The sequence below is a fragment of the Plenodomus lingam genome (assembly GCF_022343315.1).
Source record: "Plenodomus lingam strain CAN1 chromosome Unknown contig_27, whole genome shotgun sequence".
NCBI lineage: Eukaryota > Fungi > Ascomycota > Dothideomycetes > Pleosporales > Leptosphaeriaceae > Plenodomus > Plenodomus lingam.
The window spans coordinates 88,441-109,499 of record NW_027093942.1 but is presented as its reverse complement, the minus strand read 5'-3'; the positions used below and the strand labels follow the sequence as shown (position 1 = coordinate 109,499).

Sequence of the window (21,059 nt, the reverse complement as noted above, 5' to 3'; positions counted from 1 at the left end):
ACACCAACCAACCACCATCACACCAACCAACCACCATCACATCAATCAACCACCATCACACCAATCAACCACCATCACATCAATCAACCACCATCACATCAATCAACCACCATCACATCAATCAATCAACCAACCAACCAACCACCACACAACCATGTCCTTTCTCCTCCGCAACGCCCCCCTCATCCGCCAACGCCTCTTCACCTCCTCAGCCCGCACCCGCAACCTCCTCTCCATCGAAGATGCTGCAACCGCCCAATTCACCCACGCCGCCAATACCGTCCCCAAACTAGGCCGCATCGCAAAATGGTACCTCCCCACCTGCGCCGCCATCGCCTTTGGCATGCTCTACCTGCCCAAGAGCCTTGTCTCGCCCGCTCCCCCGGCAACCCGCAGGACTGTCACCCTCCCTGCCGCCACGGCCAACATTGGCTTCGGCGTCACGACCGCCCTCGACGAGGCCAATCGCGCCGTCCACGCCCCAGCCCAGATGACGCAGGAGCAGAAGAATCTCGCGCTCATGGATGCCTATGGCGCCCGCAACAGCCTCGAGGACATGGAGCGTGCGCTTGCCGGCCTCGAGGCCAGCGGCGCCAGTGAGAAGTCGAGGAATGCGCGGTTGGAGGAGGCATATGGGGCGCGGGAGAGCATCAGGGATTTGGAGCGTGCCATGCAGATTTACGAGGTTCAGTGATTGGCAAATGTGCCATGCCTGTCGCGAGATGGAAAAGTAAAACTACGGATGGATCGTGCTGAAGCTAGGGCTGCTTTCCAGGGTCGAAACGAGGGGATGGTAGGGAGAAGAGCCCGGCTTTTCAGATGGCCGAGAGCAACACTCGTGTTACCCCCGACGATTGGAGTGGAAACGCCGAGTCGCGGTTGTCGTGTTGCACTGCTTGCAAGCAGCGATGCACAAGGAGGGATCCTGCCAATTTGTCCAAGCAAGGCAAACCAGGCGGGTTGGGATGGACCTGAGCTGACATGAGCTCAAGAGGACTATTTCCCATGCTTGAAGCCACGACCAGGCGAGAGATTTGGAAAGCGCAGACGCTAATTGGGAGCAGGATGTTGGTTCAGGATTATGTTGAAAATGGTCAGATACAACATGTCTAGTTTGGTAGTGAGGAAGATGACCAGAGAATCAACTTGAATATTCCGACTCATCATACACACACCCTCACTCCTCTCCTCTCCTACCCATCTCATTTCATCCCAACTCTCCCGCTTCCACTTCCACTTTCACTTCCACTTCCACTCCCACTTCCACTCCCACTTCCCCTACCCGACCCCCAAACCCAAGATCTCGGCATTATTCTACCCCCGACACATCCCTCACCCGATCCCATCCGCCACCCGCCGGCCGCGGTCCTTTGCCTCCTTGCGCACGCACCCACGCACCATGCCCCATGCGTGCACCGTGCACCGTTATTTCCCCACAGACGCAATCGGCCCAAGAACAATACTAGGATGCACTCGACCACATGTCGAGCCTAGTGCTTTGTGTGGGGGGTCAACTGTAACTCGTTGTCGCTTGGCTAGTTTGAGCATCACGTTACTCATCTTGTGCCATCAAAACAGGATGTAGCAGTGGCAAGTCACATGATGCTCAAACTACCCGACCGCATGAGTACATGCATACGTCTTCTGCCTACCACGTCTTCCATCTATCCTACGTGCGCTACCCATTCATACCCACATGATCTCTCTCTCCATCTCTCTCGCCCTCTCTCTCAGAACTCATTCTCCGTCTTCTTCATCTTGGTCGGTGGGAAAGGCATCAAGGCAGAGTATGGCAAGTGCTAGGATGAAGATGAGCAAGGGGACGAGGGCTTGGGACGGCGAGAGCGTGGGCGCCGCGCTGGTGATGGCGTTGGGCCGGTGGTGGGTTCCGGGGATGAGGACGTGGAGCATGGGTGGGTTGGTTGGAGGGGAAGAGGTGTTGTGGGTGGTGGATGGTGGATGATTCTGGACCGTGGTGTCCTTGGGATTGCACTGACTTTCGATGATCTGGTCCGCAACGGGCGGTTCTGGGTTCATATTGTGTACTTGTAGGTTGGAGAACATCATACGGCTTTGTTCAATCTCACGCAAGAGGCAGGGTTTTCAGAGTCAAAAGACGGTGCGATTGTCTTGCCTGATGCCATGTTGCTTGATGAGCTGAGACATGCGCGGTGTGGATTGTCTCGTTGCAATCATTGTCTTGAAGCATGAGCTTCCATGCGAAAGAAGGTACCAAGCTTTACCCTTATATTCTGCATAATTCGTCTTGCAAGACGCATTCCTAATTCATCATATTCGACGCGTTGATATAATCATTGACAACATTTGCTCAGAGATGGCGATGTGGGGGCACGGTAGCAAGGGTAACCTTCTAGAGCCACACGAGGTATTGTATCTACCGGTACACTAGAGAATACTTGGTAAAGCGGGGATTTGATATCACAGGCCCCACTGCCTTGCTCTATTGTAAATCACCAATAACTTCTCACAACAAGCATCAATCACATCAGATCGATGCCGGCCAAAGATACCATAGGTAGAGGACTAGTTGCGGTAAGATCCTCCCTATTCCTTGCGATGAAATTACATACTCAATCAACCAGATCACTGGAGCCAATGGTACCATAGGCTATGCATGCCTTGTATACGCCCTCAAGACGGGATATCGAGTGCGCTGCATTGTCCGTCGCGAAAGCGCCATTCAGGCTATACGCTCTGGTCCTTCGGCGCAGCGGTATTCCGAGTGCATCGAGTATGCAATCGTGTCTGATAATGCAGCACCAGGTGCCTATGACGAGGCTGTGGCAGGCGCACATTACATTGTTCACATTGCAGGGGCATGGCCAGTGCCAGTACGAAAAAGCTTCTTCTTTGCCATACAAACTACGACTAACAGGCACAGACTTTGCATCCTGAACATGACATTTATCATCCATTCATCAACTCCACCAAGGGTATGATTGAAGCTGCTACAAAATCTGGCACTGTACGGCGCATCGTCTTCACCCAAGCTGGCGCCGGTCTCGTCAACTCCGAGGACGGTGATACGCTGGGGGCTGGGATGGAACAAGTATTGGACGGTACCTGGCCATTTCTAAGCCGGCCTGTGAGCACAACTGACTCGGTTCTAGAAAATGTAAACGTCAATGCAGCATCTCTTGCCTTTAGGCCACCGCTGACGTCGGTACACAATGCGTATTGCTCCGCCAAAGCTCAATGCATGAGCTACCTTGATCATCTTCGTCGGAGCAACACGCTTCCATTTTCAATTGCCCAAGTCATTCCAGGTACCGTGATTGGTCCATCAGAGCTCACTACTTCAGCAACGCAGGCGCTCGCGCAACTAGATCGCCAGTCAAAGGCGCTCCTATTCGACGATGTGAAGCCACGATACGCCTTTGGCTTTGTTCATCTCGAGGATTGCGCACGAATCCATATCGAGGCTCTGGATGAGGAAAAATCAGGGAGCAAAGATTTGCCAAAATGGTTCATTGCTGCTGCGACTGAACAGCCAGGCCAAACGGGTGCGGAGGTTTGGTATGCTGCCGCCGACATGATTGAACGAGAATTCGGCCAGGAAATCGACCGCGGAACTTTCAAAGTTGGCAGGTCAAAGACTCCCCTCAATATGCCATTCCGGGCCGACTCTAGATTGACTGAACGTCTATTGTTGCAAGGCGAGAAGATTCGTGGATTGAATACGAGTGTCGGGGAGGTTGCGCAATGGTATCTTCATCTCAAGAGTAGTGAAGCGCACACCATCTAGTAACACTTGAAAACGCTCATGGGAATCCAGTCTACCATTTGAAACTCTCTTCAAAGTACTCGATGCCAACATGACCTTGACTTAACATCTCCACACTGGCCCTTCTCGCCTGATCAGCCATGAGCGCCGGCCCACACGCAACCACTGCTAGGCTTGCTCTTCCCGCATCCTGCGCCGATTCTTTGACAACATTGTGCACGTCTGGCCGATTCGTCTTTCTCTTTATACATTTGAAGACTTCTCCAACAACGACGTCCTTGGCCTGGTCGTCGCGAGTGATGTGCACGTCCATTTCGACTCGTTCATCGCCCAACAGACTCTTGAGATCCTGCAGTACAGAGGCAAAAAAGGCATGTTCGCGGACTGCCCACACTACTTTGACCGTCTGAACATGCGACTTGCAAGAGAGCAAGTGTGCGAGATGGGAGAGGGCCACCGCTATGCCAGTGCCGCCCACCACGAAGAGGACACTGTGAAAATTGTGCAAGGGCGCGGTTTGCCCATAGGGTCCCTCGACGAGTACTTTCAGCTTCTTGGGATGCAAGAGGCATGTTGACTTGAGACGCAAGGTGAATCCGTCGTATGGCCTGATGAGAAACACGAGCTTCGATGCGGCTTTTGCCTTGCACGTTGCAAGCAAGGCGTCGGACTCGTTCCATTCAGCCGACCAAGTACGGTGTGGCGTAGGTCTCGATGAAATCGGCGACAACGGTGTTGCAGAAACATTGGCCGAGTTGTAGGCAAGAGTAAACGGATGACTCTGATGCGCATAGCGCACATCGTTCAGGACGTGTACAAAGTAGTAGGTTCCAGGATTAGGCAATATTAATGCAGTGTCAGCTTTCACCTCCATCCTAACCAGGTTGCTGCTCGCTTCGTAGCTCACTGTGGCCATTGTGTTGAATGGGTTGCGATTGAATAAGAGAATTCGACCAAGTCGAATCGCGCGATCAGCGATCCAAATGATGACACATGGCCAGATGAATATGTTCCATTCGCCTGCGGTAAATATTTCCACGTGGTAGTACATGGACCACAGGGCGGCGATGGAGATGATAATGTGGGTAATGAGAAATACCTCGTAGTGCGCTCTACGGATGCCGTAAAAGGACAAGGCGACGAGGGCACACATGGCCACAGTAGCCTATAAATGTCAGCGCTGTACATGGCTGACAAGCAATCAATTCACTCACCACCTCGCCATTCCAAAAGTAATGTTTGGACCAGTAGCCGAGGAAATGCGACCAACCCCCGCCTGATGTGAGGTTAGGAAACTGCCGATGGTACATGGTTGACGTCTCTTACTGACTCTGGATGATCATTACCGTGTATCCAACGCTATGGATCACGGCTTGAAGAGTTGCAATTCTTGCAGCCCATTTGTGAAACGCATTGTACGTGCCAAAGCCCCAACCTGTCAACCACATCAAAAAATCATTGCGCATACCAAAGAGCCAGACCAATGGGAGATTTGCAAGCGCAACGATGCCCGTGCGGTCCGAGACAAAACGCAGCAGTTGCGCAGACTTTTTCGGCCAGTAAAGGTTGCCGTCCGTCAAGCGATAGGAACAGCAGCATAGGATGATGTTGAAGGCGACAAAGGCAAAGACGGTGAGTGACTGAATGCGTGGAGGGATGGTGCACCAGCCATATGGCCGTGCGCAGCGGTTACCAAAAGTGGCTGGAGTTGTAATGTGTTGTTTAAGCCAGGTTTGAAGAAATGTCAGACCGTTGGTGGTGGTTCCGTAACTCCCATCCGGTTGATTGTTGTGGTCTTTGTGTCCGAGGTTGTAAAAGAGGGACATTAGGCGTGTACCAACACCCACAGTGACGACTGCAGCCCAAAAGTAGTACATGTACCAGCCATAGACGAGGTGAAGGTCGTAGGCCTGGAATGCAGCCTCCTACACAGTTGAATTAGCATGATACTAAGGCGGGGCAATCAACGCACAATGGTAGTGAATGCCCTCTCAAAGAAGCTTGCATCCGGCACCACCACCTCCCCCAGTACCGGTACTGGCCACTTGAATGCATCTTCCGCACTTAATCTTGTCACGTCCCGTGGGTGACTTGATTTCCAACGATTGACGACCGAGTGATAGTCGGGTAAGGTCACATTTGTGTGCTCGTTGCACCACCGACTTTGCTCGTCAATGGACTCTGCTTTGAACGCATCATCCTGACAGTATTCGTCGTAGCAAAGATACAGTGAAGTGATTCGCAGGTTACTTGTACACGACTGCACCTTTTTGGACAGCCACGAGTCGGTATCTTTGAATGTTGCATAGTTGAGGGTGGTATCACAAGCAACTGGACAAAATCTTCCCGAGCGCAAAGCAGTCGCTACATTTGCGAATGCGCAAGCGATGGGATAAATTCGATGAATGTGCATTGATTGAATACGAGGTGGTGAAAGATCGGAGATGGGCGGATGAAGCAGAATCTTATCAGATGAAACTGTCGGACGCTTTGACCATCAGGCCGCCCGCCACCAGCTTCCGCATGATCAGTCATGGCCAGCGGATGGAGGTAGCGGACAGGTCTGGGATATTTCTTGTCATGTGGGAAATGAGTCTAGCCGTCTCGAAGAGATGAACAAAAACCAGTGAAATGGTGTATACATTATGTAGACTGGATCTCCACATGCTAGCCAAGTATAAACAATTGCTTGTACCAACCAAACACTGAGTTGAGCATTAGGTAAGTACCGGTAGGTGAGTACCTATCGTAGGTAACTAGCATCAACATTCTAATTAGTTTCCCAAAGCTTCACTCCCTTACAGCTGCATGTCCATCATGTCACAACTCGCAACTATGGTTACCTTCTTGGATCTTCCCGTGGAGCTCCGCCTGCAAATCGCAGCATACGTTCTGGAGCAACCACGCCATGCTGGTTTGGTTTGGAAAGGCACAACGGCCGACGTATACAAAGGATTCGTTCCAGACACGGCCTATCACTCAGCGCCCAACCTCAACCTACTCCTCGTCTGTCACTCCTTTCGCAACGACTGTTCCAGGCTTGCTTATGAAAGGACGACCTTTTTTCCTGGGTCCAATGTCAATGAGCACATTTGTCGTTGCCCACCTGCACGGCTACAAGATCTCCGCAAATTAATTGTGCCCTTTGAGCCATTCGAGGCATTGATACGACAAAGCCCCAGCAACTTCTTCGCAAATGACTCCTTGAGACTGGAGCGACTGACCGTTATCCATTTCGATGGTTGGAACGCCAAAACTCACACCAAAGTCATGGTGGACTTTATGCGCCGAGTGGAAAACATCAGGTCCATCATCATTACCCTCCGGGACGACAACGTCGTCCACAAGCATCGAAAACAGTGTTGTGCACTGGTGGGGGCAATCTTGAAAGAAGACCACTTCCAAAGATATGACGCACAAGATGCCCCGAAGCTCGAAAAAACTTGGTGGACTTGGAGTTACAATCATCATCTCCAAACATTCAACTTTACTGCGCAGTCAGCGAAGACCGTCATGGAAGAGGAGGCTTATATGAATGATGTGGCGCCGTTGATACAGAGTCTCATGGATGACTTGCAATCTATGGATCTTCCACCTGCAGTTCTGGTGGAAGATGGATGACAGCTCGAGAAGACTACTTGTGAGAGACGAAAACAGTTTCCCAGACTCGATAGCAATGCACGCTTTTCCAAGGTTTGGACAAGTCGTTCAATCACGTGTTGTCTACCGTACTAAAGTGGGATTGCCCAAGTGGGCCCTCCAAGCCCCTCTTGACCTCCACAGGCCATCTTTTCACCGTATCAATAGGTATCAGTACGCCCCAGCTACATTCTCTTCATCAGCTGTAACGAGAATCGACACCCTTGGCGCCCTTTCCTTGATTCTTTGTCTCGGCGCCCAGGATTTTATGCCAGAAAATAGCTGATTGAATCAGACTCAGCCCGCTGATGGCGGCGCGGCGTGACATTGGCGCTGGCATCCGCACCGACGTCATCAAACGGCCCAGGAACGCGTCTGCTGTCGCGTGCAGTTCCGTACGATATCTTCCCCATATAAAGGTGAGCAATACCATGTATCTATTCTTCGCTAGTATGCCGATTGTCCGCCTTGAATCACACAGACACGCTTATAAAAGATTTGCGACCAAATCACCGGTATCACGGCAACATTTACAATGGCTGTAGAGGCCTCTGAGCTTATTGTTCCTCTTGTCGGCGCTGTACAGGCTGCTTTTTCGGTCCTCTTAACCATCGCTTTTGGTGTTCTCGCTGCGCAATGCAATCTGCTGTCCGTGAAAGCAGCAAAAGAGGTCTCGAAACTTTGCGTACGCATGTTTCTACCTGCACTTTTGATCTATAAAATCGGGTCAAATTTACAACAGGATACTGGGCTTCGATATGTACCAATTTTGAGTATGTTTTTTCCTCTTTCTTATTCCTGATGGCCACAGTTGACCTGGGAGCTTGCGTTTTCATTCTGCCTTGACGATGACGTTCTGGGTCAGGCACATTATGAGATGGGCAATGAAGGGAATGCGATCTCGACGGAGTTGAAAATGAGACAAATGCTAAGATCATAAACCTTATTTAGTATGGTCGATTGCCTACACCCTCCTTTCCGTCCTCCTGGGTCGAACCCTTACCCGCATCTTCAAACTCCCGGCATGGGTTACACCAGCCATTGCTTTCAATAACACGACGAGCCTTCCAATTCTTTTAATACAATCACTCAAACAAACTCGAATCTTAGATGCCATACTTATTGGTGGAGAATTAGGGAGTGCTGCGTTGGATCGTGCTGAATCCTACTTTTTGATAAACGCCATGGTTAGCAACTCGTTAACCTTTGCATTGGGCCCGAGACTATTGAAGCCAGGAGACGAAGACGCATCAGAGGACGAAGATGGACTAGAAGAGAATGGGGTTGAAGAAACCGAGCAGAATGATGAGAATGGTGACATTGAGCGAGGGCCCGAAGGCATCATCAATGAGCAGACTTCACTTTTGCCACGGCGGATAACTCGCCCAACAAACAAACTGGAAAAGACGGGCTACCTAAAGACTTTAGACTGGTACAATGGTCTATCGCCCTGGATACAAGAGACTCTTGATATCGCCTGGCAGTTTGCCAATGCTCCTCTAATGGGTGCCATCGTGGGTGCCATTATTGGGCTTACGCCTGCGCTCCATAAGCTTTTTTTCAGCCCCAGCAATGAAGGCGGCTACTTTAATGCTTGGCTCACCACGTCGATTAAAAATATTGGAGATTTGTTTGCATCGATGCAAATCATCGTGGTTGGAGTAAAGCTCAGTCAGAGCATGCTCAAGATGAAGCGTGGAGAGGACAGTGGAGAAGTTGCCAAGGGCAGCCTAGCAATTGTTACATTTCTTCGCTTCATCTTATGGCCATTGTAAGTTGTCCACATCTTGTACAAAACCCCTCTTAACAGAGCAACAGGATTAGCATACCGCTCATTTGGGCCATGGCGTCCAAGACCAAGCTTTTGGACGCCGATCCCATGCTGTGGTTTTCCATGATGCTCATGCCAACTGGGCCTCCCGCGATGATTCTCGTCGCCCTCACCGATGTGACGGGAGCGCCAGAGTCGATGAAAATGACCATTGCAAAGTTTTTGACCATTAGTTATGCGATTACGCCCATGATTTGCTTTGCAGTAGTCGGCGCGCTGAAGGCTACAGAGGCTGCCATTGCGGCATGATTTGTTTTTCGAGAAACCTCGTAAGAAACGGGGCCATGTTACATTACAGCCAAATGTTAAATGTATGCGTCTACAAGTATCAAAGAGGACTAAAGGTACAGAAAGCCTTGGTTTTTTTATTACATCATTGGTAAATGTAACAAAATGGTCCTGCCATTGTACTCATTGCATCTCCTATCGTGATATTTGGTGCTCCGATATAGTCGCCAAGCGTGATGGTGTCGTTTATCAGCGTATTCTCGCCTGTATCTCCGAACCCCCTTTTTCCAGCAACGGCAGTTTGCCTGTTTTTGAGATCAAGATTTTGCCAAATCCACCAGACGCGATCGATCATGCCATGATGGGGCCAAAAAGCAGGATCTGCGGGCGAGTTGAAAAAGTCAGATCCAGCGTCTCCTCCAATAGTGTAGTGGCCGCCGGTATGAACACCCATGCGTCCTAAGGCAAATTCGCCCTGATATACTCTTTGAAAGTCGGCAATGTTAGGGTTGTTTTTGATCAAAGCCGCAACTGCCTTGTCGCTTGTCTCGTTGGAGGCCTGTGTGCTAATGTCGCGACGTAGACAGCGGGGGTTATAGCCGAGACCGTCGGCTTGTGGATTAGGGGGCAGTCCGTCAGGTATCTTCAACAGGGACAAAAGGGGACCCAGATTGACTGTAAAGTTTTTGAATGGACCAGAAGTAACGCATCCACCTCCATGTGAGGGATAGAGCTTTATATGGCAGGTTTCTTCCGTGGGAATGCAGCTGTAGTTTCTCCCCGGAATGTACTCTCCATCGCCCGACATGCTGGTCGCACTTCCGTCAAACAGGGGCGAGCTCTTTGGGTCATTTGCCCACCAAGCCCAATTGTAATATGGCTGGTGGCCCTGGTAGCCACACTCATTGCGAAGCATTTGTTCAAAGGCCCACGTGTAGTAACGATGCCAAGACAAGAAGTTGCCAGTGCCGTGAATAGCACGACTCTGCTGGATGTGGGTAACCACCAGGTCGTCATAACGACTCTTTGCTCCCGCGGCAATGGCTGATGGGGTTTTTGCCGGTTTCCTTGCTAAACAATTGACAGCGTTGAGGTAGTCTAGCTTTTCGGTTCTTGACAATGTTGACCTGGCCTTGATTAGTCGAGAGGCTTTGTGACTTGAAATAACAAAAACTCACCACTCTCTTCTAATGGCAGCATTCTTCAGCGTGCAAGTCTTTGGGCTCGGATAGCCATTCTCAGCGATGTGCATGCCCAATTTGAACATGCCCTCTGCAGCCAGAGAATCAACCTCCATGAATTTGACCGCTCCGGTCGAGCCAACCAGCCCTGACAGCAGAATGTTGCCGAGCTTCATAATGAAGTACGAGAGAAAGCCATGGATATTTCGACGACTACGGGGCACTCGATGCAAGGCGCGGAGATTTTATATCACACCGTCAGTCTTTTTAACATTCATCTGTTCTCCACAGTGGTAGGACCATGCGCTCTCAAGTCTGCAAAATCTCCGATATCGTTGACGAGACTGCGGACCGAGTCTGTTGCCCATTAATCAGTACAAGCCATACTCTACATGGGTCTCTAGCCACTTGCGGAACGTGACTAGCCCAAAGTTTGCATGAGAAGTTGAGCATCAACGCCACCGTCTTTCGACAGAGCCGGAGCTCTGAATCCGACACTGGAGTTGGTATACAGATGTGGTTACGGCTTGGATCCATGCTGAGCCTTCCGTTGCTGCATGCCAGGTAGACTCCTCGCTTACCGGTACCTGGGTCTTCCTCGCTTGCCGGGTTGCGCAACCCTTTGGATCGTGCGAGATACCAGTACCGGCACCATGGGAACATGCAGCAGGCACTAATCTAATATATGTGATACCGGGAATCTGGGCGTACAGGTAGATGCTTCACCTTGATCACTGCCATTTTCCTCAAAATTCGTTTGTTTTGTCTATATTCATGGGACAAAATTGTACACATCGGCGAGAGCTGATATCATGCGTAATTACCATACCGGTACGTACTGGGCGCAGCCTAATTGTCGTCGCAAGTCGATGCTCGACAGACCTTGGCATGTTCGTGACATGATTTGTGGAACGCAAGCAGATTTTTTTCCACTTCGGCATACGTGCGTAAAAACCGCTTCCAATTTTGCCTTGATAGATTGCAGCTAACAAGGATGCAAATAGATTAAAAAGTACGATTCGTCATACCTAGGTACATGTGTCCAGGCCATCGGAGGATCCAACTATTGTAATTCTCCGGCCGGGGCCCAATATGTTCACACTGCTGAGAAACCGCTATTTGTTGTCAGCTTACCACGCTGAGATCGACCTGTCATATCCTCTTTCACATTAATGAACTAACACTTTGCTGTGAAGGAGCCCGTGCCGGGCGCGATGCAAATAAACGCTTGTGAAGATGTGACGCGCGCAACTCCGCTCAATCGGCCCAATTCGACGAACGGTACCGGTACTCGTTTCGGTACTTGACAAAATTCCCCGCTAAATTGGTGAAACAGGCACAGGTACACAATGAATACTCTACAATACCATCTGGCATGGGTTGTATAAATCTTTGTCTACCTTGGAATTTCTTCAAATTGGTTTCGATTCTCGAGACTATGTGCTTATTGATTACCTATTATATGATTTTGACAAACCAGTTGCAATTCTCCTAGTAGACATACAACACCCCGCACAATCATCTGATATCATCTGCAAATCATGCGTGGCATAATTTGTCAATGACTTGGACCAAATGTTGATTGGTTTGTATCACGGCCACAGAAATTTTGCAAGAATCTTTTATGCCAGCTTGGAGCAAGACAAACGCACGTTACTTAGCAAAGCAAGGTTGCAGGCGCCTGGTTCCAATATTAAGTCAGACATATATTACTCTATACGAGGCAACATGTCGTGGTTAGCATTTTAGAAAAAGACACATACTGTTTGCATGCTCGCCAGATACCTAGACATGATCAATGCCATTGTCGGGTTCATCAAGATCATGGATTGGCTATTGTTGATGCATCTCTTGACAGAGGACAGGGTCGTGAAGATCCTTGGAGGCGTTATTTTATTCCCGTGCGGCTTTCATTTTCGCTTGTCCGAACACACTCGGAACTGTTGTAATACTGCAACCCAGATGCGACTGACTATTCCTCAAATGTCGTAGAGGTAGCAGAGGATTTGCGGTTAAAAAACGGCGACCGGTGACTGGTATCGTCAGGTCTTGTAATGGTTTATTGTTCACCAGGAGGTATCACACGTTTTTGTGAATAGTGATTGCACAATGTTGCGGATATTTTATGCAAATCAACTCTCCAACATAGTTTACTGTGATAAAAATAATGACTAACCAAATAGTGATATTTCTACTTGTTCTTCTCGCCTAAGTTCTTGATGACACTGCGCATGGAACTCGTCTATTCGTAACTTCACTTCTTAGTCTCTTCGCAATCTTCCTAGACATCACAGAGCGCAAAAACACGGTTCTATTAAATTTCATTGTGAAGCCAACAAGTTTTATCTTTGTGTGATCATTGTCTGTCACATTTGCACAAGGATAATAGTTGCTTCACAATATGTCTGACTGATAGGATATTTTCCGAGCGAATCTGACCAATTTAGCAAGCCAACACAAGCATGAAAACCCCAGCAAAGAAATCAAAAAAAGATCAATCCACCTGCAGCAATGCTCAAGCCTGACCCATTGACTCGCACGTTGGGCGCTGCAGCAGCTGGCCACACTGTGAAGAGTTCGAGAGCTGGCAAAACGATAGCCGCCAAGCCCAGCATTGTTAGAAACATAGCCAACAAGAGTGATCCTACCAAGTTCCGCAATACTCCTGCCCGAGATAGACTGCATGCTCGTATTGTTAAGCTCTTGGAGATTCACAAGCAAATCGCAGCAGATGTCAAGAATCGATGTGTTTTCATGAATCTCTTTCATCATGACGGTCGGTACTGCGTGACCTGTGGTCCAAACGGCAGTGAGAGTACATGTGGCCCTACATGTCCTCTTTTGCGCCCGGGGAATGGAAATGGTCTCTTGTTCCAATTCAACCAACATTGGTGGGACAAGGCCGTCATCATTGCTGAACAACATACAGAGGTTTTGCGAATACTGGAAAAGTGTACACCAGAGCAAATTGGTTCGTGTCTCTTGGACCAGTATGATGCAATTGCCGACGATGCACATCGCTTTGGCTCTCCGATTTCTCACAATATCCAGGATCATGAAACTTGGCAAAAGATTACGTTTACTAACCCTTTTGATAACAACCGGCCGTGTTAGGTCTTGTCAAACTCTTATTACTGAATTTTCAATACTTGAAGTAAATGTTATATAGAAACTCAATAGATCAAGACCTTGACAGCTACTGGCCAGTGTACAAATTCGAAAACTACTCTCCTTGACTGGACCAGTATGATTGTTGGAGAACCTGATCCGTTTTGAAATGAACCCTACCCTTCAGATCAGTCTCTGACTTGTGCGCCCTTGTTCCATTGAATGTGACATTTCGCTCGTCCCCAGCTGGCAATATGATTTCCAGCTGGGACCATGCAGGCGCGAATCCAGGTTGTAGAATCTTTTTAAAATCGACCAGCACTTCAGCCTCGGTAGTTTGATAACTAATCTGGAAGATAGATGTACGTGCGGGAGGCGGTGAGATGCCGTCATCTTCGTACCACTTGTTGGAAAAGACCTTACCATGAGAAGAACCCTGTGGTGGAAATAGCTCGACACCACGATAGTCATCTGGAGGAAGATTTGCAGGATTGGCCGTCTCTCCTGCAGACAGTACTTGTTCTGGTCGACCTATCGGTATTGCGCCGCCGACTTTTGCGAGCACCGGTATACTGTTGGTCCACTTCGCTGAAATCTCAATCCATTGTCCAGATTGATAGTATGTTTGGGGAGTATTGTTGAGGTCTAGAAAATGCAAGTCTGGATCTGTTGATTCCCGAGGTAGATATACCTTGGCCTTTTCTACACCAGGTTCATACACTCCGCCCACTAGGATTGCATCACCAAGCCAGTACTGAGTCTCCCCATCACGAAGGATCTTGTTACTCCAGACCTCGGTATCAGACTCGAAGCCCCAGCCCGTCCATCGCTGGGGTGGTGTTGCTGTCTGGTGAGATTCTAAAGAGAGTGAGTAAAGATAGGGAATAATCTCGTAGCGGCGTTTGATGATGTCGCGGACCAACGGTGTAGTCTCTTTGTACATCCACGGTTCAATGACGTCGCCAACGCTATTGTTCTCTGGAGATGTCTTGAAGCAATTAATGGCAAAGCGCGGAGAGTAGATGCCCTGCTGACACCACCGTACCAGTAATTCGGGTGATGGCTGAGGTCCTTCAAAGCCCCCAATGTCGTGACCATAGCATTGCATCAAACACATGCCGGCTGTGAGTGAAAGTGCATTTGCACCTCTCATTCCGTCCCAGCTTGTGACATTGTCGCCGGACCAAGTGCTTGCACAATAACGCAATGTACCTGCTGTAGCACTTCTTGTCAGAATAAATGGCCGCTGATTAGGCTCAACCTCGAGCGAAGCATCGTGAGAGCTCTTGCCCATCAACTCGGTATTCAGTGCACGTCCCCAGAATCCTACCGTTTTGTCGTGGTTACTATCTTTGTCCTGAATGACTGATGGCTCAGTCAATGCGCACTGCCAGCCATCATGAGGAATCGTGTACTCGTTGTTGTCGTTCCATATGCAATCAATACCGAGACGCTTAAGTTCTTGAACTCCTTGATACCACCATTTGTAACCGGCCGCCGAGGTGAAGTCGATGTGTCCACCAACACCGCTCTCACCACCTCCAGCACTCCATAGACGCGCTTCGGCAGATACCAAGGTTAAAGAATCAGTAAAGAATGCACCCGAAGCTTTCAACTTGGTATACTCTGGATGATTTGAGAGTACATATGGCTTCACATTGGCAATCAGACGGATGCCCTTTTTATGAAAAGCGTCAATGAATCCCTGTGGATCGGGAAAGCGGTGCTTATTCCAGGTGAAGACATTTCGTGTTTTCGGCTCCGTTTCCGCCACGGTATATCCGGATGACATTTGAAATCCGCTACAAGGAATGTCGTGCTTTTTGAGCTTTGCTGCAAACTCCATCAAAGCATCGCTAGCACGCGGTTCATCCAGCATGGAATATTTCATTCCTCCAGCAAGGTACCCAAAAGCCCAACGTGGTACAAGCATAGGGTAGCCCACCAGGTCAGCATATGTCCGAGTCACTTGCTCCAAGCATTTTCCAACAATGAGATACTCTTCTAGCCCTCCATAGTCTTGACGGTACACTTTGAATCGGCCCCACATGCCGTCCATTTCGGAGCCCACGGAGTAGAAGCCTCGTGCATGGGAAGTAGAAAAGATGGCAACACATCCTTGAGGAGTTGCATTGATGAGCAAAGGAATATGCTTGTACATGGGATCGGTGCGGTGAGTATCATAGCCAAAGCAATCAGTGGCTGAGAGGATGAAGTGTCTATTGGACAGGTCCATGGGTGCTGACTTTTCTCCGAGTCCAAGATGAAGACTCCCATGGTTGTATCTTGTATAATGGGCTATACCAGGACCATCAGCTGCGTATGAGCGGTTTGGCAAATCTGAGTGGGCCGGGACACTTTGCCCTGGCACTTGTAGAGATATCAAAGGCAGGCCGCTCGACCAGTCAACCTTGGCAGTCACATCTGCTACCTTGAATTCTTTGGTCTGAGAGGAGATGTCGGATTGGAGTATCGAAACTTGAGTGTTGCTCAGAGTTGTTTTAGGAACTCGTGTCGCACGGTGGGGCGGTAGGGTGTGCTTGGGTGATGTAAAAGTTGTGCGGAAAAGGCCTGGTTTCAAGGCTTCAAAGGTGAAATCAAAGTTGTTCGACCGAGATTTCAAATGAACAAGAGGGTCTGATGTTGAAGTGGCGGGCTCGGCATCATAGCCACGGGGAACTTGCTCGAGTTGTGGCATGACAAAGTGAGCTAACGGCTGGAACTTTCAGACTGCATAAGCAGGTACCATGTGTTGCTCAAGGACATATGTACATTTATATATAGGCTGCACACTTTGGGCTTGTCTCGAGGTTACCAAGACAATTTTTGGAATTTTGCTCGGCAACTTCGGCCTACACTAGACATGGTTCCTGTGGTCTTCCCCATGGGGAATCAAGTATAAGACTAGTGTAAACCCTACTGACCGCTTGTCGCCCCAGTTTACCCCAGATTTAATATTTCATTTTCATCATGTTCAAGTCAACACCTCCATTGGAGATTAATAAGACACATGTCGAGACCTCTGAATCGATTCGAAAGCCCGTTCAGACAATCCGTGGCAAAGATAAAGCGGCTGAACTCCTTGCTTTTAACGAGCGAGTGATTGTTACCCCCGCTGAGAACAAAAAGGTCTTGCGCAAAATCGATCTTGTAATCCTCCCCATTCTGTTGTCGGTATACTTTCTCCAGAGCTTGGACAAGACTACACTTTCTTACGCATCCGTCTTCGGCCTCATCGAGGATACAAATCTCGACCCAAACTCGCAGCAATACTCATGGCTGGGAAGTATTGTCTACATTGCGCAACTTGTCATGCAGCCCATTGTGGCTGTTTTGCTAGTCAAGTTACCAATGGGGAAATTCATGGGTGTAATGGTCTTTACCTGGGGCTGTATACTGTGTGGAATGGCTGGCGCGAAAGACTTTGCCGGATTGATGGCAACTAGATTTCTTCTAGGTGCCTTTGAGGCAGCAGTTGGTACGTCGTAACCTCTTGTCACCCTGAAATTCATACTGATAAAAGTAGCACCGGCCTTCATCGCAGTCGTCCAAATGTGGTACAAGCGCGGCGAGCAGACCAATCGCAACGCAGCATGGTACGCCATGCTCGGAATCGTCAACATTCTCGGTAGTCTCTTGACATATGGTCTCGGACACATATCATCTGATCGGCTCTATTCATATCAGATCATATTCCTCTTCTGCGGCCTTTTGACAGCCGTTGTATCAGGCTTTGTTTGGGTATTCATGCCAGACTCGCCCATGGAAGCAAAGTTTCTTAACGACCATGAGAAGTTGATTGCTGTAGAGCGCCTGAGGATGAACCAGATGGGGGTTGCATCACGGATATGGAAGTGGGATCATGTTCTGGAAGCCTTCATTGATCCCAAAACCTGGTTATGGTTTTGCATGTTGACTGCGGTCAGCATCCCCAGCGGCGGCATCACAACATTTGGACCTTTGATCATCGAAGGTTTTGGTTTCGGCAAGTTTACGACCATTCTATTCAACATGCCCTTCGGTGCGGTACAGATCATCGCAACCATTGGTGGTGCCTGGCTAGCCACCTGGCTCAAAAGGAAGTCACCCGTCCTGATTCTTCTTTGCATTCCCCCAATCATCGGTATCATCATACTCTTGGTTGTAGGCCGAGGCAAAGAAAATCGTGGCATTTTACTCTTTGGCTATTACATGACGTCGTTTTATCCAGGCATATCGCCTCTAATCTACTCATGGTCTGGCCAAAACACTGGAGGCGACACGAAGCGAAAGGTAACGACTAGCATCCTATTTGTCGGTGCAAGCGCAGGCAACATAGTAGGCCCTCATCTTTTCAAGCCTTCAGAGAGGCCATACTACCATCGCGGCTTGCGGGCAAATCTTGCACTCTTCGTCGCGATTATGGTGTTTGTAATCCTGGCTGTGTTTTGGATCAAATTTTTGAATAGCAAACACGCCGCCACTCGTGAAAGCATGGGGAAAGCAGCTATTGTGGTGGACACCAGCATGAGCGATACCAAAGACGTAGGCGCTGAAGGTGCAGAAAGCGCACAAGCAAGCGGTGTCGGTGACAAGGCGTTTGATGATGTCACAGATGTCAAAAACGAGGACTTTATATACGTGTACTAAGACCAGGTCCCGTAGGATATAGAGCAAAGGATTAACTAGTTGGTAATCCCAATATTGAGATTCCCATGGTACAGAGACTCAAAACAATCCGTCAATGTTGACAAACAAGTCTTGCCACCCAAGTGGCATGTGCTTCAAATTCAGGCCTGGAAAGTCCCACTCAAAGATGAATTCGTGAGGTACGTAGCCCTGAAAGGCATCTTCGGCACTGCCGCTCTCGCCAATACGCGGAATACTAGTTTCTGAACAGGCATTGTGCTCTGAATTATAGTCTTTCAAAGCGGCTTCACATTTTTCTACGCTTGCCTGCAATATTTGGAAATATGCAATGTGGCCAACTGTGACGGTTTTGAGCTCTTCAAGCACACGATGCGCGTCGTGTAGTAGCGACAAAACTGTCGCTACGGGATCGCGAAGCAAGATTGCAAGCTTCAGCGCAAGAAGTACTGAAACTGCACATTTGGCCCAAACATAGTCTAGAGTCCATTTGAACATGCTGAGATATGTAGATGCTTGGTCGGCTTCGGAAGAGGACAGGGAAGCGTCACCCCTTAACATGTAGTGCAGGTGCCGTTTCGCAGCCTCCTTTGCACGCAAAACATGGTCGCGCTGAAAATCTGTCATGAAGGCGATATTTTCGATGCCGGAGGCAGCAACTGCCTTTAAGTTGAGTGTCATTAGGGCCCATTCCTGCTGAATCAATAGGTTCTGGCGAGCCATGGCGGACGGTTGTGGATCAGGCTCGCTGGCCGCTACATCCGTCCACTCTCGCAACCAAAGAGAGAGCTCCGTAGTAGAATCTTGAACAATGGATTTGATATGAAGATCGTCTCCGGCCTGTGCAATTTTGCTGTAGGCATCGGTTCGCAAGATGTTTAGCTCAATCTGAGAGAGGAGGCGGACATCAACGTAAGTACGTTCCGGATGCGTGAGAAGACGTCTGATCTTTCGTGAAGATGTGTCGAGTGTCATGCTGGGGAGTTTGCCACCATCCAGTGAGAAGCTAACAAAGTCTTTAGTCCTTGATTGATTAGTACTATTCACTCGTACGTACAAAAGCTCCAGATTGCAGATTCCGTGCCAGATTCGAGAGCGCCGATATAACTCTTGCGTTTCTGTACATGTTGGCTCAGAGCCTGTAACCACTTCAAGAGCCATGAGACGATCGACGGCGTGATGTAGATGAAGCTGATGAGCGAAACGCAGAGCGAGTGCAATTAGAACGAAAGCGTTTTCAGAATAAGCAGCCATGACAGTCATCGCCTGCACGTCTTCAATGGTTGGGGTCCCAGAAGCGACGATGAGTCTTGTCAAGTGGTCACGAACGCGTGACTGGAGTTGGCGATGTATAAGAGAGTCAAAACCCTCCTCGGCCCGACAACCAATACTTGTCAGTGTATCAAAGAGAAAGCAGCTCCTAGAGAATACCGAGTCGAATGTGTCGCGCTGTTCGCAAAAGATAGGGACCAGGTACTGACTTGCTGCAAAAAAGCTCCTGTACCAGAAAATTGCCTGATCCTGCGATACCAGACCCGACTGTACTGCATTCGAAAGGTCATCTTGCCCTTGCATCTTCCACGGAGAGAATGGATGCATAGCAGATCTGGGAACTGTGGAGGAAACTGACGAGCCATTGCAAGCAAATCGGCTTGATTGCTGCCGCAGTATAGACACCTCTTGCTCGAGGTTTTCAATGCGCAAGGTGATTGGATCTTTTACTGCGTCGTGGAACAAGCATGCTGTGTTGTTCCTTTCGCAACGCTGGCATGGCTGTCTTCCGTCACATCGGACTTTGGAGGTCCGGCACCTGACACAAGCGGTTATAGCTCTCCGTTTTCGAGGTCGCTGATCTGCTGAGGTCAAGATGGCAAGTTCGTGGTCCATCGGTAACTTCGGGCGAGAGTAGGTGTGGAGTCTCGCGCGAAGACCCCGCGAACTTTTAACTTATCTGTGCGGCAAAGATCAGCAAACCAACGAACGACTAACCCAACCCAGATCTACCGGTATAGTACTTATTGCAAAGCGGAGGAATCCATACAGTACGGTAGCTCTTTGCCTTTTGCCATGATGTCTACGTCACCATCGCTGGACCAGGAGGTAGCATCAACATCTGCTGCAGGCTGTTCAAACTCTCCTCCACCTGCAGAACCATCCCGGTTGAACTATTCGACACTTTTCATCGTATGCCGAAGTTTTTGCTATACAAGCTGTTTCCTGGATTCAAACGCCAGTATCGACGTACCAGACTTCCACTGCGGCTTCAATGCACGTTCCAGAGTCTGCGAATCCAGCCTCGGCTTCCAGGGCAGGGGGTTATCTCATTCATCAGAACGCCCTAACGAGCTTTTACCCCTGCTAGTGCAACGCTAAAAACTCCTAGGAACTCTAAAGGGATTAGCGTTGCGCTAAAAACTCCTTAACTAATCACGCTAGCTGTAGGGCAAAGCTTGCTAGAGCGTCTAAGGAATAATAGGATAGGTTTTAGTAATACTTAGATTTAGGTTATATAAGTAGATAGCACGTAACTTAACCTAGTATATCCTATCTACTATAATATATTATAGTCTTGCCTATATAAGTAAATTAATATTTAAGATATTCTCTATTAATTATATATATTATAGCTATACCTAGCTTATTTTCTTAGATATATAGCCCTTCTCTAAATTAACCTTCTAGCCTACTCTTATCTATACTA

General features: G+C 48.9%; 11 protein-coding genes across 11 annotated transcripts; 6 read left to right on the top strand and 5 right to left on the bottom strand.

Annotated features, from left to right (window-relative positions):
- Positions 1–154: 154 nt before the first annotated feature.
- IAQ61_007072 (uncharacterized protein) lies at positions 155–694 on the top strand (the record flags this gene model as incomplete). The annotated part of the gene is made up of 1 exon (XM_003840950.2): positions 155–694. One exon carries the CDS (start codon positions 155–157, stop codon positions 692–694), a length of 540 nt encoding a protein of 179 aa, XP_003840998.1.
- A 1,043-nt stretch (positions 695–1,737) lies between these two features.
- IAQ61_007071 (uncharacterized protein) lies at positions 1,738–2,037 on the bottom strand (the record flags this gene model as incomplete). Its single annotated transcript, XM_003840951.2, has 1 exon — positions 1,738–2,037. The coding sequence occupies one exon, from the start codon at positions 2,035–2,037 to the stop codon at positions 1,738–1,740; it is 300 nt and encodes a 99-aa protein (XP_003840999.2).
- A 477-nt stretch (positions 2,038–2,514) lies between these two features.
- Positions 2,515–3,766, top strand: IAQ61_007070 (uncharacterized protein; the record flags this gene model as incomplete). The annotated part of the gene is made up of 4 exons (XM_066097427.1): positions 2,515–2,553; positions 2,604–2,852; positions 2,903–3,080; positions 3,132–3,766. The coding sequence occupies 4 exons, from the start codon at positions 2,515–2,517 to the stop codon at positions 3,764–3,766; spliced, it is 1,101 nt and encodes a 366-aa protein (XP_065952469.1).
- A 31-nt stretch (positions 3,767–3,797) lies between these two features.
- Positions 3,798–6,308, bottom strand: IAQ61_007069 (uncharacterized protein; the record flags this gene model as incomplete). Its single annotated transcript, XM_066097426.1, has 5 exons — positions 6,241–6,308; positions 5,718–6,109; positions 5,076–5,670; positions 4,960–5,021; positions 3,798–4,910 (listed from the first exon to the last, which is right to left on the bottom strand). Exons 1-5 carry the CDS (start codon positions 6,278–6,280, stop codon positions 3,798–3,800), a joined length of 2,202 nt encoding a protein of 733 aa, XP_065952468.1. The 5' UTR covers positions 6,281–6,308.
- A 254-nt stretch (positions 6,309–6,562) lies between these two features.
- IAQ61_007068 (uncharacterized protein) lies at positions 6,563–7,366 on the top strand (the record flags this gene model as incomplete). The annotated part of the gene is made up of 1 exon (XM_003840954.1): positions 6,563–7,366. The coding sequence occupies one exon, from the start codon at positions 6,563–6,565 to the stop codon at positions 7,364–7,366; it is 804 nt and encodes a 267-aa protein (XP_003841002.1).
- A 514-nt stretch (positions 7,367–7,880) lies between these two features.
- Positions 7,881–9,464, top strand: IAQ61_007067 (uncharacterized protein; the record flags this gene model as incomplete). Its single annotated transcript, XM_003840955.2, has 3 exons — positions 7,881–8,157; positions 8,336–9,155; positions 9,203–9,464. Coding segments are annotated over 3 exons (1,359 nt in total), but the record flags the coding sequence as incomplete, so codon positions are not given.
- A 124-nt stretch (positions 9,465–9,588) lies between these two features.
- Positions 9,589–10,800, bottom strand: IAQ61_007066 (uncharacterized protein; the record flags this gene model as incomplete). The annotated part of the gene is made up of 2 exons (XM_003840956.2): positions 9,589–10,570; positions 10,622–10,800. 2 exons carry the CDS (start codon positions 10,798–10,800, stop codon positions 9,589–9,591), a joined length of 1,161 nt encoding a protein of 386 aa, XP_003841004.1.
- A 2,335-nt stretch (positions 10,801–13,135) lies between these two features.
- IAQ61_007065 (uncharacterized protein) lies at positions 13,136–13,738 on the top strand (the record flags this gene model as incomplete). The annotated part of the gene is made up of 1 exon (XM_066097425.1): positions 13,136–13,738. One exon carries the CDS (start codon positions 13,136–13,138, stop codon positions 13,736–13,738), a length of 603 nt encoding a protein of 200 aa, XP_065952467.1.
- Positions 13,739–13,847: 109 nt separating this feature from the next.
- On the bottom strand, positions 13,848–16,430 carry IAQ61_007064 (uncharacterized protein; the record flags this gene model as incomplete). The annotated part of the gene is made up of 1 exon (XM_003840958.1): positions 13,848–16,430. The coding sequence occupies one exon, from the start codon at positions 16,428–16,430 to the stop codon at positions 13,848–13,850; it is 2,583 nt and encodes an 860-aa protein (XP_003841006.1).
- A 272-nt stretch (positions 16,431–16,702) lies between these two features.
- Positions 16,703–18,361, top strand: IAQ61_007063 (uncharacterized protein; the record flags this gene model as incomplete). The annotated part of the gene is made up of 2 exons (XM_003840959.1): positions 16,703–17,210; positions 17,259–18,361. 2 exons carry the CDS (start codon positions 16,703–16,705, stop codon positions 18,359–18,361), a joined length of 1,611 nt encoding a protein of 536 aa, XP_003841007.1.
- A 78-nt stretch (positions 18,362–18,439) lies between these two features.
- Positions 18,440–20,245, bottom strand: IAQ61_007062 (uncharacterized protein; the record flags this gene model as incomplete). The annotated part of the gene is made up of 1 exon (XM_066097424.1): positions 18,440–20,245. The coding sequence occupies one exon, from the start codon at positions 20,243–20,245 to the stop codon at positions 18,440–18,442; it is 1,806 nt and encodes a 601-aa protein (XP_065952466.1).
- Positions 20,246–21,059: the final 814 nt, after the last annotated feature.